At 40.5% G+C, this 14,630-nt stretch overlaps 1 protein-coding gene across 4 annotated transcripts in view; it reads right to left on the bottom strand.

Annotated features, from left to right (window-relative positions):
* Positions 1–410: 410 nt before the first annotated feature.
* The window catches only part of chd2 (chromodomain helicase DNA binding protein 2), a 28,662-nt gene continuing 14,442 nt past the window's right edge, over positions 411–14,630 (bottom strand). For all 4 annotated transcript variants that reach the window (XM_059334268.1, XM_059334269.1, XM_059334266.1 and 1 more), the window contains 33 exons: positions 14,416–14,595; positions 13,883–14,022; positions 13,547–13,772; positions 13,355–13,455; positions 13,208–13,249; positions 12,876–13,054; positions 12,283–12,407; positions 11,970–12,186; positions 11,796–11,885; positions 10,954–11,144; positions 10,662–10,850; positions 10,379–10,541; positions 10,056–10,208; positions 8,659–8,730; positions 8,157–8,306; positions 7,913–8,064; positions 7,732–7,828; positions 7,549–7,641; positions 7,273–7,446; positions 6,096–6,265; positions 5,946–5,987; positions 5,665–5,804; positions 5,442–5,580; positions 5,196–5,346; positions 4,922–5,044; positions 4,695–4,817; positions 4,092–4,232; positions 3,873–3,989; positions 3,587–3,765; positions 3,398–3,497; positions 3,121–3,313; positions 2,397–2,637; positions 411–2,310 (listed from right to left, as the gene is read on the bottom strand). In XM_059334268.1, the coding sequence (XP_059190251.1) occupies positions 2,025–2,310; positions 2,397–2,637; positions 3,121–3,313; positions 3,398–3,497; positions 3,587–3,765; positions 3,873–3,989; positions 4,092–4,232; positions 4,695–4,817; positions 4,922–5,044; positions 5,196–5,346; positions 5,442–5,580; positions 5,665–5,804; positions 5,946–5,987; positions 6,096–6,265; positions 7,273–7,446; positions 7,549–7,641; positions 7,732–7,828; positions 7,913–8,064; positions 8,157–8,306; positions 8,659–8,730; positions 10,056–10,208; positions 10,379–10,541; positions 10,662–10,850; positions 10,954–11,144; positions 11,796–11,885; positions 11,970–12,186; positions 12,283–12,407; positions 12,876–13,054; positions 13,208–13,249; positions 13,355–13,455; positions 13,547–13,772; positions 13,883–14,022; positions 14,416–14,595 (4,879 nt within the window). In that variant the 3' untranslated portion in view covers positions 411–2,024. The remainder of the gene's footprint in view (positions 2,311–2,396; positions 2,638–3,120; positions 3,314–3,397; positions 3,498–3,586; positions 3,766–3,872; positions 3,990–4,091; positions 4,233–4,694; positions 4,818–4,921; positions 5,045–5,195; positions 5,347–5,441; positions 5,581–5,664; positions 5,805–5,945; positions 5,988–6,095; positions 6,266–7,272; positions 7,447–7,548; positions 7,642–7,731; positions 7,829–7,912; positions 8,065–8,156; positions 8,307–8,658; positions 8,731–10,055; positions 10,209–10,378; positions 10,542–10,661; positions 10,851–10,953; positions 11,145–11,795; positions 11,886–11,969; positions 12,187–12,282; positions 12,408–12,875; positions 13,055–13,207; positions 13,250–13,354; positions 13,456–13,546; positions 13,773–13,882; positions 14,023–14,415; positions 14,596–14,630) is intronic.

Genomic DNA, 14,630 nt, shown 5'->3' with positions numbered 1-14,630 from the left:
GAACAAGAAATTAAAGAAAAAGGGTGGTCTAATAATTTTTTTCCATGACTATGTTCACAAAACACATCTTATACGGTGTGTATATACCTTTATTCAATGTCTTATTTGCTCCATTGGGACACTTATCTGTTTAAACCTCACTCACAAAAAAGCCCTGTCTGCTCTGATTAGTCAGTGTTTCCAGGAGCATTTTTATACTTTGATAGTATTTTTAATATCACCTAAACCTGCTTTATCATAAAAAAAAGACATGGAAAGCTCACTTCTCACAATATGGGACCCCAAAAACATACCAGCCCTGAAAATCTTTTGCATATTTTTGTGGAAGAGACTGTATGATAATGCAATCATGTTAATGTAATCAGGTTCATTTTAATCAAGTCAGACAAAAGGAAATTAAAGTAGACCCATTTTCATTGTGTAACAAAGTTTATTATTACATATGTCCAAACATATGTACAGCACATTTCTCATGAAGAGTGGTTTTGTCACAAATATAAATTATTTAGACTTTCTTAAAGAACATATGATACAGGAACCGTAGCTTGCTTAACATGGAAGTAAAGATGCGCTGGCTGTTCACTGTAACAGGTCGGCTCAGTGCCCTGGACGAAACACACACATGATTTCTTTGTGTTTATGTTTTTTCCCCCATAAATCATCAACTCTTTTGGAAACCACATGATAATTACCAGAATAATACGTGGTCCCGTAACCAGTTCATTCAGAGCAATTTTCTTAAAACGAGACTGTAATACTACATCCTGCCTGTGTTAGGCCCCAGTACTGTCTATGAACAATATACAGTATGAGAATACACATAAATAAGGCACAAATGGAAAAGCATTTAAAAAAAAACAACTGAGGACCAGAGCAGGTTTGGCACAGGGAAAGAGTGACCAAAGGTAATAAACATAATGAAATGTCATCAGCAACTTCCTGATAACCTTTAACAACCTACCAGCAACAGCCAAACCATTGAAAAAGGAAAGAAAATGCTTTATCACGTAAGATTTTCAGACAGAATTGAGTGCTTAAATACTGTAAGTGGACAGGTGAATAAATGAAACTACACTTAAGTACTATTCTTAACCATCAGAATACTGAAAGGCAAAAATAAAGGATTGTTCTAAGTCATAGTGTTATGAGCCTTTGCACAAGTTGTTGCAATAAATACTGCTTACAAAGCTTCCATTTCATTGGGCCTACTAAGAGGGAAAGTGGTTAAAGTGAACAAAGCAAGACGATTGCAATGATTTATATAGCTACACAATTACAGAAATCATGACTATTTGTACACATGAGCAAGGTGAATTTGCTAAAAACCCTTTTCCAAAACGAGTGTTTAGAGGAAACATACTGGCTTCATTGATCATTCAAATTTCATTAGGCCGCGCCGTCACACCACTATTTAAACCCACATGGTGTTTCAGTTCCGCTACATGTTCAAGATAAACATTGTTGAAGGTGCAGATGAACACATTACACATTCTTTTGCACTGAAATCTTCTAATGACATCATTTTTCAAGACTTAAAGCTAAACACAAAAGAAATGATGTCCATGTCATGCTTCCTTTGGGAATAATCCCATACATTTACCATTCAGAAAGGCCAAAGCCTTCAGGCACTTTTAGGATTGAGATCAGTCATCAGTTCATGTATCCTAAATTCTCCTTAGAAAATAGTCCATGGGACTAAGCATCCACTCCACTCAGTCTTACCACGGTTGACTGATTTGAGTCATTTCATGTAAATAAAGATGCTTGTTTAAGTTTTTCATCTTGAAGATGACAGGAGCAACACAAACCTCTTCCTTCAGGGCACAAATCATCCACAGTCCACTGGAGGAAAAGAGCAAAATAGTTTTGCTGGTAAAGAGGGTAAATGTTGATTCCCTTTCCAACTGTGAGCTTATGATTGGCGAGTCTTGACTTGTCCATCAGCAGCATGTATGTGGCTTTGACCCTGGACAAAAACACCCAGATCAGTTCCTTAGCCAACACAGTATGCACATGGCATACTTTTATGTTTTCCTGTTGTTCCAGTTAGAATCTTCCGCTGCGTTTGGTTCTGCAGGTCGCTGTAGTGGAGAGCGCGAGTCCTGGGGAGACTTCTGAGCCTGCGGGGATCGAGGGTCCAGCAGCGGAGGAGGTTTGTCAGGGTGGAAGGGCCGGTTGTAGTGCTCCGGCCCAGGTGGACCGGATGGCCTGTGCTCTGGCATCCTCCTGAAGTCCTGAAGAGGGCCGTCTCTTCCCTGGTGGTAGTTGGGACGGAATTCATCAGGACGTCTTCGTTTGGGGTCGGAATGCCTGAAATATAATTTAAAGCATTTTTTTTTTTAAACACCAGTAGTAAGACATAAAAGACAAATCACAGTAATCACAGTAACTCTCACCTGTCATAGTAAGGCCTTTGACCCCTGTGGTCCCGGTCGTTGCTGTACTGCTCATACGGCCTTTTCCGAGGCGAGCTGCTGTTGCGGTAAGGGCCCGAGCTGCGGTACGGGTCTCCGTGTGGACGTCGATCACTATAGTGATCCTTGTAGCGATCATACTGATGATGTCGGTCTCCCTGCCAAGACTGGTTGCTGTTACTTGGGTAATTGTATTTACGGTCCCTCTGCCAGTCTCCTCTATCTGTAACGAAACATGTAATGGCGGATGTTAAAAAATATTGCAAAAAACAACAACTTTAAGACAGCTCAGGTCGGTTTGGATCCCTAATACCAAACGAAGGTCGATCCATGATCTAAATGCTGCTGATGTTGGGGTTACTTTTCCCGCCCTCTGCCTGTCACACTGCTTTGGCCAGACAGGCTTCACTATTTACAACTTTTTTTGTGTGTGCTTACTTGAACTTTGCATTGGACTCTGTGTTGCGGTGGGTGTCAGTTGTTTGCTGACATAGCGGAATCAATTTAGAAGCTAATGTTAGCTAGTGTTACACTCTGCTGGCCCTTTAGGGAGCTGAAGAGAGTTTCCCTGCAAAACCAGAACCAAGTCCTTAATGCAGAAATCTGCCTAGAGGCAACTGAAAAAGTCGGGGAAGGTCTCAGTTTTCAAGCTACATTACATCTATTCAGACAGTGCTTTTACTCTTTTACTTCTATCTGCACGTACCATCATTGCCAAAGTGCCGCTTATTAGATGAGTTGTACGGCTCTCTGTGGTGTCCATGAGGGCCAGGCTGAGTGGAGTGGGATGAGGGTTTGGAGGAAGACTGAGTTCCTGTGGAGTCTCGACTGGACCCACAGGGCTCTGGTCTGAAGGATTTTGTCCTCCCTCCGGGATCCTCCTTCTTCTTCTGCTCCTTCTGGAAATGTCACAGAATATTTACTACAACTTCTTAACACTTGGTAAATCAAAGATTTGACAATTAGAAATAGACACTACTTGCCTCTTCCTCATGCGATCGCTTCTTCTGTGCCATTTTGTAAAGTTTGTGAAGCTTCCTTGCACCGAACTCTGTAAACTTTGACACAAATATCCAGAGGTTTCTGCCAAAAAAAATGAAGAAATAATGATGACCAGAATCACGGGTGAGAATCATGATTAATTTACAAAAGGTTATATCTAATCATGTTACCTCCGCCATATTTTGACATGTTCGGGATCACTGTAGGCTTTAAGGCACTCTGTGATTCGGTCTCCAATCTTCAGTAGGCATGTGCGAGTGTGCTGGAGCTGCTCCTGGTCAGACAGGCCCTCATCTGGTTTATCCAGCTGCTTGAGGGCCTTTTTCACCGGCCTCATGCGCTCCTTACACTAGACACATGCACAAATTTGCGATATTATTGTAATGTAATGCCCACAAAATACTTATCGAACACCACTAGCTAAATCTTTGCACCTGAATGAAAAAAGAAACTCACAATACTGAAAGTCTCCTGGTCGAGTTCATCATCCTCCTTTCCTTCAATGGGAACGGGGTCAGCCCCGGCCATAATGTGAACGGGACCTTGAGTCTTCTTCCCTTTGGCTCCTTTAGCCTGAAATACAAAAACACCACACATGAATATTAATACTAGACTGAAGCTCTGAAATGTGCAACAGTTTTCAGCAAAACACATAAGATAAGGTCCTGAAAATACCTTCTCTTTTCTGGGCTTGGCGCCCTTTTTTTCTTTGTCCCCATCCTTTTCCTTTTTAGGAGTTCCCTGTTTTTCTTTGTTCTCTTTGTTATCCTTTTTCTTTTGTCTTTTCTTGGCGGGGGACTTCTCTGTTCCATCATCCTGCTCAAAGGAGACAAGACAAGATTGCGTTAAACTATATAACAGAAGGTCACACAATGAAAAAGGACAAGGATCTAGCTGTTTTAGTTATTTAAAGTAATTTAGTAATTTAATTTATTTAAAGAAATGTACTACTTCTCCACTTATTGAAAGAAAAAGGTGAATTAAATGTTTTTGTAAAGGTGTTGCTGTGATTTCTCTGTATTCTCCTACTGATACTGGGCCTGATATATACGTATGATATTTATCCACTGAGGACAAGGTTTGCAGTTGGAATTTGCTTCTCATCTAAATGAACATTACTTGCACTTGCCAAAGGTAACTAGTAATTGTGGTAAAAACAAATTAGAAGGAGCACATCAGCTACAATGAGACACTACACACAAATACATGTACTGTAGGCAGTAGAAAACCCGAAGCATAACTCAGCTTATACCCTACGGAGTAGCAGGCCACACTGACCTTGACCTCGCCCTCCTCTGACGGGTTGTCAGACAGACGTGGGGAGGAGATGTCGTTGCCCTGTTCATCCTTTAGAACCTTGTTCTCCTTTTTCACCCGAGGCTTCCTCTTCCTCACTTTGACCTTTGGAGGAAGAGACACTGGGTGAGCTGTGTGGGTGGTAGGTCAAAAGCAAACTTCATGTTGAAAGCAGTATGCATGAGTTACTCTGATTCACGGCGACATACCTCCTCCCCTGTTTTGGACAGGTCTGCATTGTCTTGTTCTTTTTTCAGCAGCTTGAGTAGGTACTCTGCTCTCGCCTGCAACTGCTTGGCTTGAGGCTTCTTGCTCGGATCGTCTGGGAGAATCTATGAAGAGGGAAGTGAATGTTAGACTGATGCGTGATTAACAGATGTGCTGATAATGGTCACAAGAGAATTATAGCTTCATTATTGCATTTTTGACCAGTTCTTGACTTGAAAAATATTTTTTTTCTTAAGGTAGAAATCAAACATTTACCTTATCAGCGAGTTTAAGGTCAGGATCCGTCTTGACCAGGTCCCAGTTGCCAAAGCCATGCTCATAGGTGCCAAGCAGAAGCTGAATGTCATCCTGTAGATCCCAGTCTACATCAAAGTGGGCTACCTTGACCCTGCATGTTAGATTGAACCTGTGGGAAACAGACATGTCAAATTTAATCTTCAAAATCTTATCTTTATCATAACACATTGCCAGCTCCCCTCCTTATATCTGCAGTGGTCTCACTTGTTTCTCTCAGCAGGATTTGAGGGCACTGCTTTGTGCAGAGGTTCAAATTCTTCCTCATGCTGGATGATGGACTTGGCGTTGACCTGCACTCCCGAGATCTTGATGTTAATCCCTCTTCGTTTCCCAGGACCTTTGGCTGGAACAATAACAACATGCATCATCTGGGTGAAAAAAAATACTATTATTGAAAGAACTCTATGAGCAAAAAAGGGCAACATACCTTCAACTGGATTCTCTTTCAGTTGCTCCTCGTGCTCCTGCACTGCAGCCACGCAACTACTGTGAATCAGTTCACCAAGTCTCTTCAGGTCTGCGATGGACTTGTCAACCAGCTCAGAGTCTCGGGCTATGGCCTCCAGCCTGGACACAAAAAGGAGCACTTGACTATTAAAGTATGACCAATTAATTTGTCCTACAAACCATGCAGGCAAACAATGTAGACAGATATTATATTAATATATCATAATATAAAAATATATAATAAATATATAATTTGCTCACCTTTCGAGTGGAGATCCAAATTTCTTGTATGCCTTAATGAACCTGTTAATGATAATATTATGAATTCACTTAAATTGTGTTCATGAAAAGAAAACTTCACTGGAATACAAAAATAAAACAGAAAAAAAGAAGATAAATGTAATGTTTTACCTCCGGATTTCTGCATCAGTGAAGCCCTCCACATTGTTTTTGCGGGCTCTGGGTCTGCCTCTCTTCTTTGGTTTCTTGTCGTCATCGCTGTCATCCGTCTCACTCTCAGAGCCAGAGGAGCGGTGCTTCAGCTTGGAGCCCGCATCACTGTCACTATCATTCGCCTGAGCCTGAAAGAGAAGGGGAACCACAGCAGCCTTATGATCTCATTCAATTAAGCTGCATTTGAAGTAGATATTTGACATGATTTTTAATTAATCTGATTTCAATTATTCAACTCCAACTAATTAGAGCAATAGTTGAGTGAACCTAATTATTAGAGATGCTGTAACAATTATTTTTATTTTCAATGACTTTTAAAAAATTAAAAAAAATTGGTTTCCTTTAACTCTCGTCTATAAATGCACAAACAAAAACAGAAAAAAAAAAAACAATTCAACCTCAGCTTTATAAGAGTAAAATTCAAGCACTTTCAAGGTACCAAGAACATTTTTTTCCAGTTTCTTGAAGGATTTGTTATCACAGCTAAATTAATACCATAAATGCATTGTTAAAACATACAATTTAATTTAGGAAATGCATTTACACCACAGGTATATGGGTCTTGGTGAACATTTGAGTCAATTAATTTTTTTCCTTACTTAAATGACTGAGGGAAATTTGGGGCATTTAAACGGTTTGCTTTTCTGTGGTGTTGTAAGTTGGATTCTGGGCCGTCGCTGAAATGGGGTCGAAAGAGAATCCAAAAGCTCTCAGGAGCCGTGTTTCCATGAAAGTCGAAGCAAATTTTGAAGTGAGTGAAAACAGTATAAGATTGTGCGAGAGAGAAAAAACAAAAAAGAGGTTGCTAATCAGACATCTTCAGCCACCCAGAAGAGAAAATGGACAGACGTCTTCAGGAATTGGATTCAATTGGGCAACTTGTAATTGTTCTTTTATGTCAGCTCGTCTTGACTGGCAGAGCGGAAAGAGCCACTTATTTTGAAAAATCGTTTCCATCTCCTGTTAAGCACATTAACTATTTTTCTAAAAAAGACAAAAAAACACCATCGGCGAGCGTAAAAAACTTTTATGCCCATTTTTGAAAGTTGAAAGTTGAAAGGACTAGTGCTGGAAATGGACAAACAAAACAACATTTCTCCTTTATTAATTCGATGTGTAAAAATGCTGCTCTTACCCTCTTATTAGAGCTCCTGCTTCTGGGCAGCATGAAGATGTCCTCCATCTCCCGCTGCTTCTCCTCCTCCTCAATTTTGCGCCGTTGATCTTCAGGGATGATATCGTCCCATTCACGTGAGGGCTTGTCCTCAAAATCTGGAGTGCTCTCCTCCATACTGGAAAAATTGGCCACCTGCAGAAAGCAGAAAGAAAGAAAATATTTTGAATATATTTTAGTATCTTTAGATACTTTACAATAATAAAACAACAGTACAAAACAGGAACGACCTGCTACCTTAAACTGAGAAAGAAGTTCATCTGTTGCACTTGAGCCCTGGTCGCTTTCTCTTGTTTCAGCCAGCCTCAGGATCTCCTCAATATCCATCTCCTACGGACACAAAGAAACTCTGGTTTAATTTCCCAACTATATAAACACAAGTATTTTTACTGCACAGGAGATAATCAGCTGCAGTAATACCTGTGGTTCAGACTCCTCTCCTTCTGGCTCCTTGAAGAGTTCCTCTGCACCAAACTTGAGGATGGCAGATAGTTCTTCTTTATTAAATGGGTTTGAACTGCACACAAATAAAAGAGCAACGTTAAACACATAGTCAGCATCAGCATCTCAATATCAAACAAGATGATTTCTGACATCTTACTTTGTGGTTGAGCCAGAGTTGCTGTCCAGTACAGTTCGACCAGTGGTGTCCATTCTCTGAATGACAAGATGGTCCAAAACCATCTTCTTCTTTGCCCTCTCGATGATGTCCTCCTCCACTGTTCCTTTGGTGACAAGTCGATAAATATTCACCTGTTAAAGGAAACCATAGATGTCAATTTGTTGAGCAATAATATCAATAATATTCTGTCGGCAGTGAAAACAAATTGTTTTGAGTTAATTACCTGTTTCTTCTGGCCGATCCTGTGAGCTCTGGCTTGTGCCTGCAGGTCATTTTGAGGGTTCCAGTCAGAGTCAAAGATAACTACGGTGTCTGCTGAGGCCAAGTTTATCCCCAAACCTCCAGCTCTGGTGGACAACAGGAAGCAAAAGTCCTGGAACACAAAGAAAAAAATGTTATTACAGATATCATGGAGCAACGCACACACACATTTGTAAATACATCTAGCATTTAATAATAAGAGCAAAATGGGTAAATGGTGATTAGAAAATAAATGCACTTCAAACTGAGACTTTCAACTCATCATGTATATTTTATAATTTTTGCATTTGCTATTGCTCTCAAATAGTCTAAAACAATCAGAAAAAATACCACATGGTTGATTACAATTTCTCAATAAGAAAATATATTTGACTTATTACGAACACTCAGATGAATTATTTAGTAACAAAGAATGACTTATATGACCTAATTAATTACTGATAACATATTATTAGAATGCATACCTCTGAGCCTTCTGCATTAAAGTGGTCAAGTGCTTGCTTTCGGATTTCTCCCTTTATGGAGCCGTCCAGCCGCTGAAGAGGACACAGACAAATGGAGAGAAATTAGCTTTTGAAGACTTCCAGTCAACTCTCTGCTATAACCCTGGCATCTCTTTGCTTGACATGCCACTAGTCTATACGCTCAGACTCATGACAGAAGTCAGCAAAAACATCCTAAATCAAATGACTTGCAGGAGTCTGCCTGGTCTTCAGCAGAAAATAACTTGTTGATATAAATAACCACAGGCTGATCGCTCAGCCTGGCAGAGTATGTGTGCAACAACTCTGACATCTGATCCTCATCGGAGTCCGACCTACCCAACACAACCACCCCAAACGCCCCTTGCACTGTAAACAAAAATAAAGACTTTTTCTGCAAACTGTCAGTATAGACAGTTTGTTGCAGTGGTTTACACTTTTTCAGGAACGGTTAGTGGAAAAAGCACTCGATCTTCAGGATGTTATGGTCCAAATTAAACATTTTACTGCTAATAATAACGGGAAAAATGGTAAACAAACAGTTTTTATGTTTTGACAAAACCTTCATGCATGACAGACATTTATCCCTTTGATGATTTATCCCTATGAATACTTAACAAGCAGAGAACTGTGTGCACAATGTCTTTCCACACAAGACTGTTCCTCTGTCTACATTTGAATAACAACAAACTCTTATCAGGTTGAATTGGTTTCCTGTTGATGGAAACTACAGCGTCACTCAGAGTCCCGACTGTGCCACACACTGGATCTGAATGTTGCTTTGACACAGCATATTGTTTTCTATGTAAACTAGGATTGACCCAAAAGTTCTGAACTTGTTAAATTAAGCTAATTTTGTCCATGGATGACAACATAGCAGCATGAGAGGGAGAAATGGTCACAGGATTGAGTACTTTTAAAAAGCAGAACAGTGATTCCACCGAGCACAGCTACGCCATGTTCTGGCTGTGACCTCCACACAGCTCCAAACCACAATGGAGGCGTTTTAAAAACTGAGCATTTTGCCTTTCCTGATTTTGTTGACTTGCAGGTTTTGTTGATTTTGCCATTTTCCTTGATATTTGTGCTTCTACCACAAGTAAGACAGAGGGCTTCATAATTAAATGCTTTTTTTTTTTTCTCGATTTTTTATCATGTTTAGTGTTATTTGTTGTGCTGTTGCCTACAGACAAAGTAACATCTAGTTATGGATTTGTGATTAGTACCTGACAAGCTCAATCTGCTCTGTGCAATGCAATAATTGTCACTTGGAAGCTTGGAAGCCACACAGCAGTATTCAGGAGAGCCTATATGTGGATTTAGGTCCTGTGTAGTATAAGAAATGAAGAATGCAGCCCTGAAAATTGTGCAAATCTTACCTGAAACGGGTAGCGATTCTTGGCGAGGTATTCAGCCAGAATGTCCAACATCCTGACCATCTGGGAGAAGATCAGGACTCGGTTTCCTCTTTCTCGGAGCCTGGTCAGCAGCTTGTCCAGCAGCACCAGCTTCCCGCTGCCCCTCACTAGACCCTGAAGAGGTACAAAGTTAGGGTGTCAAGAAAAATGAAGTAGCACTGAACCCTTTGTTAATACTGTTATCTTTTCATCTTTGTTTTGTCACAACTAGTTTCCTTTCAAGAGCGAAGACATCCTGAGGTGTTGCTGTAAGCTTAGGAGGCTGATAAGGAGACATACAGTACCTGCAGGTGCTCCTGCTGTGTTTCAGTCTCTCCATCCTCAGGCTGTTTAATGAGGAAACTGTGGTTGCAGCACTTTTTGAGCTCCATAACGATGTTCAGGAAGCCGGAGGAGCTGCCTCGAGTGCCTTTAGAAAGAGCTTTGTAATTCCTCGTTAAAATCCACCTGGAAATATTGAGGAACAAAATAAGTTAATGGGGAGCAGAAATGCAGCAACTGTACAAGAGGTTTGTGAAGACGGATGTAGTAAAAAAGGGGTAGCAAAAGACAGAAATCAGATCGTACTTGTAAAACTGCTTCTGCTGTGCGCTCATGTCTACTCGGAGGATCTGTTCCACCTTGGCAGGGAGAGATTTTTCCACATCCTTCTTGACACGTCGCAGAAGGAAGGGCTCTAGGACTTTGTGAAGACTCTGATAACCGTTATCCCTTCCTTTCCCGTGCTCATCTTCAAAATCCTCCCAAGAATCAAACCTGAGCATGACAGATAACAAATGTCACTCATCACTGGATGGAATTCAAATTGATGGGTCTTTAGCTGCTTTTTTCATATTAAATGTCTAAAACCAGGACGTACTTGTCAGGCATAAGGAAGTGTAACAGTGACCAGAGCTCTTTGAGGGAGTTCTGCAGTGGAGTGCCAGTGATGAGCAGCCTGTGGTTGGACCTGAACTCCATTAAGGTTTTGTACAGCAGGGAGTCGTCATTCTTCAGCCTGTGAGCTTCATCCACTCCGAGGAACGCCCAGTTGATGTTCCCAAGCACCCCCTGGAGAAAAATGTTGAGTCCTTGTAAGCCAAAGTGATCAGTTCTCTTCATGCACACTAGAGCTGTAACAGTTTGTGTATTTGTACGGTATAGGGGTCACGGTCTGGTGCATGCAGCCATATGCAGAATAAACGGAATATAGGTTGATTGCACATAATGTGGGACCAAATTTTCGGACAATGTCCAGAGAATCATGTCCGGACATAATTTGCACACATTTGACAGCATCATCTAGATTAGGGATGCCCTGGTGAGGAAATTTTCAAGTAAGTAAACTTGTGCCAATCAATTACACCAGACAATTTACGAGAAAAAATAATCGTCGGCATTGCTTTATATCTGTAGACGGTTTATTTTATTGCCATTGTCAACTCCTCTTACTCTGATGTATTTGAAATGTTTCTTATTTTTTATTAATAATAATTTTTATTAATGATTTTTTTTGTCTTTGACACTTGCACTACTTTCTGTTCAAAATGAATAAAAACAAATACATCCTTACGCATTTGGCTGCACCAGACTTGCACCAAATCGTGACTCCTTAACCAGAGTATGAACCAAACCATGACTTCTATGTATCGTTACACCCTCTAACATACTGTATAATAACAATATAAACACAATCAAAGAAATGTTTTTCACTGCACCTACCTTGTCTTTAAGTAGAATTTCATAAGTGGTTAATAGTGCATTGAAGCGAATTCTTTTCGTTTGATGGTTCACCCACTCATAGTCACGGATCTATAAAACACGAGCAACAATTTCAGTTTATGTAACCGACTCAGAGACGAACAGACAGTATGAAAAAAAGCAGAATCAACGCACCGTTTTCCTGCTCATGACATCACCGAGGTAGACCACCACGTTCATGTCCGGGGCCCATGTGACGAACTCCCGCTGCCAGGAGGTGAGTGTGGACAGAGGCACCACCACTAAGAAAGGTCCAAAAAGCTGATGCTGATGGAACAAGTACGACAGGAAGGAGATGGTCTGGATGGTCTTTCCGAGCCCCATCTCATCAGCCAGGATAACACTATTGCACCTGAGGATGAAGGATAAGAAAAAGGCAAATTTTTCTCACATTTTAAAATGGGGAAATCAAAGCAAACAAAAATGTCTACATTTATTTACACAATACCTGCACCAGGAGTGAGCCAACCAGTTCAGCCCATCCAGCTGGTAATCTCTCAGCTGAAGGTTGTCATCTCCAATATATGATGGCTGCTTCTTCAGAGCGACAAACCTTGGTCTTTGCTTTAACACCTGAAATGATATGAACGAATGTCTTCAACTATGAGGGGGGAATTAGATATGGGAATTGTAAACAAATTCAATTTCATCCCGATACTTGAGTCACGATACGATTTTATTGCAACTCTAAGCTTTTTGGGATATGGTGAGTATTGCGATACAATATATTGAGATTTAACTGTTACACTATACAGAGCTTCATTGCTCTGAATTTTTTTGAATGAAACATAAAAACTTTGAGCGTTATTTCGAGAACTTCCCGACACGATATCCTGACACACATGGGGTCTATAGATTCCTTAGATCTTCTAGTTTCATATACCAGTATCTTCAGTATATCCAGAATATTGCGATACTATGCTGCATCGATTTTTCCCCCCCACCTCTAGGGGAAATACAACAGTATCAAATAAAAGTAAAGAAATTAAAAATATAGAATAAAGATTAAACCATGGTGTGTAACTCTGAGTTGACTCTTACCTTACACTCTTTAGAGGGAACAGATTTGCTGGAGTTTCGGTTTATGAAGCTTTCAATGCAGTGCCCAAACTTCTTTCCAACCAGAGCTCCATCCTCCCAGCTGCACTCTGAATAAGGTAAGCCCATCCACTTGCATAGATACTCTGGCTCATTGGAGGATGGTAACTTGTGACTATGAGCTGTTTAAAAAAAGCAGATAAATGATTAGAAGGAGACGGATGATTGGGATAAAAAGGAAAAGCAAAGGAGGTCATTCAAAAAAAAAAAAAAAAAAAAAAAGGACAGCCAACAGAATAAAACAGTGATGGGGAAAAATTAGAAAAGGGACTTACAGGGGAAGTCAGAGGATCCTGGCGTCTTTCCTGTTTTTGTTGCTGTTAAAAATAAAGTGCATAATAAAATACATTTTAGTAAAATAAAACAAGATTATCTGCAGCACTACCAGACAAAAGCAAATACATATGGTAATAAATTCTCACCGATAACACGCTCCACAAGCTGAAACTGCTTGTTCAAGTCGTATATGAGCTCCTGTTGGCAGTTGTGAAATTCTACATCCTCAGGTGACGCCCTCCTCAACCTACAAACAAGGACAGAATGAACAGTGAAAATGATGTAAAAGATGTACATTTTCCTAAAAAAAATGTTAATGTAAAGACAAAGATCTTTACCATGAATTGAGCTCATCTTGTTTCTTTATGTAGTTGTCCATTTTCTTCAGTCCCTTGACTTTTTGCTGGGTCAGAGAGTCCATGCTCTCCCACGTGTTGTGGATGTAGGACCAGCCCTTCCACTTGATCAGATAGTGAGTTTCTCCTTCATCGTTCTCGGGGTCAAAACCTTCATTTGGGTCCCCATTTTCCTGCACAGCATATATAGTAGTGGAAGCCCCGGTGGCTAAAGAGCAAAAAAAACAAACACTTTTAGACTTTATACAGGTCATGAAAAAATGTATTTTGAATTAACATGGTTTCAGAAATTGTAACAGGCAAGTGAAAATACTTCACCTGACTTTTTGCCTATCCTGGTGTCCATAACCTTCTCAATGGTCTCACTGTCATCGTCCTGCTGCTCCTCGCCGGCGTCCCCGGTCATTTCAATGAGGTCATCAGAGTCGGTTTCAAAGTCATGTTGGTCCTCTTTGTAACTGTAACACGACAGAACAGGGGATAAATGGAAAACAGTAATCTGGAATCCTGAAAAACCTAACAAAGGCAAAATCTGATGGGTTTCTTTTGCTCACATGTACTCAGATCATTTTTTTCATAACAGTGTGAACAACACATATCACATGGACTCAGTGTTTACTTCCATTCGATAACGTGCTGGCTGTGGCCCCGTGACATTATAATTGTTTTTTTAGCACATGTGGATCACACTGGAATCTGATTGTGCCGACATTTCAAAAATAACGCAAACAGCCAAACAAAAATCTGATCTGAGCAGTAAAACAAAATTGAGCACTTAGGCTTGCAGTGTAAACACAGACTAAATGTCTAATAACTCAATGTAACACAACACTTTGGGTTCAGGAAAGCACCTTTTGACTTTTGTTGCACCCCTTCTTCGAGTCTGCCTCTTTGGAGTGCCTTCATCATCTTCATCATCATCGTCGTCATCGTCATCATCGTCATCTTCTTCAGCAGATGAGTCCTGTTTCCTTGACTTCCTGCCTTTTTGCGATAGCTGCTTTTTGGCTGTTGATGATTTGGTTTGAGGTCTGTAAAACACAAAGTTAAGCACAGAAGCACAGGG

This window comes from Centropristis striata, chromosome 6, assembly GCF_030273125.1.
Source record: "Centropristis striata isolate RG_2023a ecotype Rhode Island chromosome 6, C.striata_1.0, whole genome shotgun sequence".
Taxonomy (NCBI): Eukaryota; Metazoa; Chordata; class Actinopteri; order Perciformes; family Serranidae; genus Centropristis; species Centropristis striata.
Note: the sequence above shows the minus strand (reverse complement) of the source record. Positions and strands in the feature narration are given on the sequence as shown.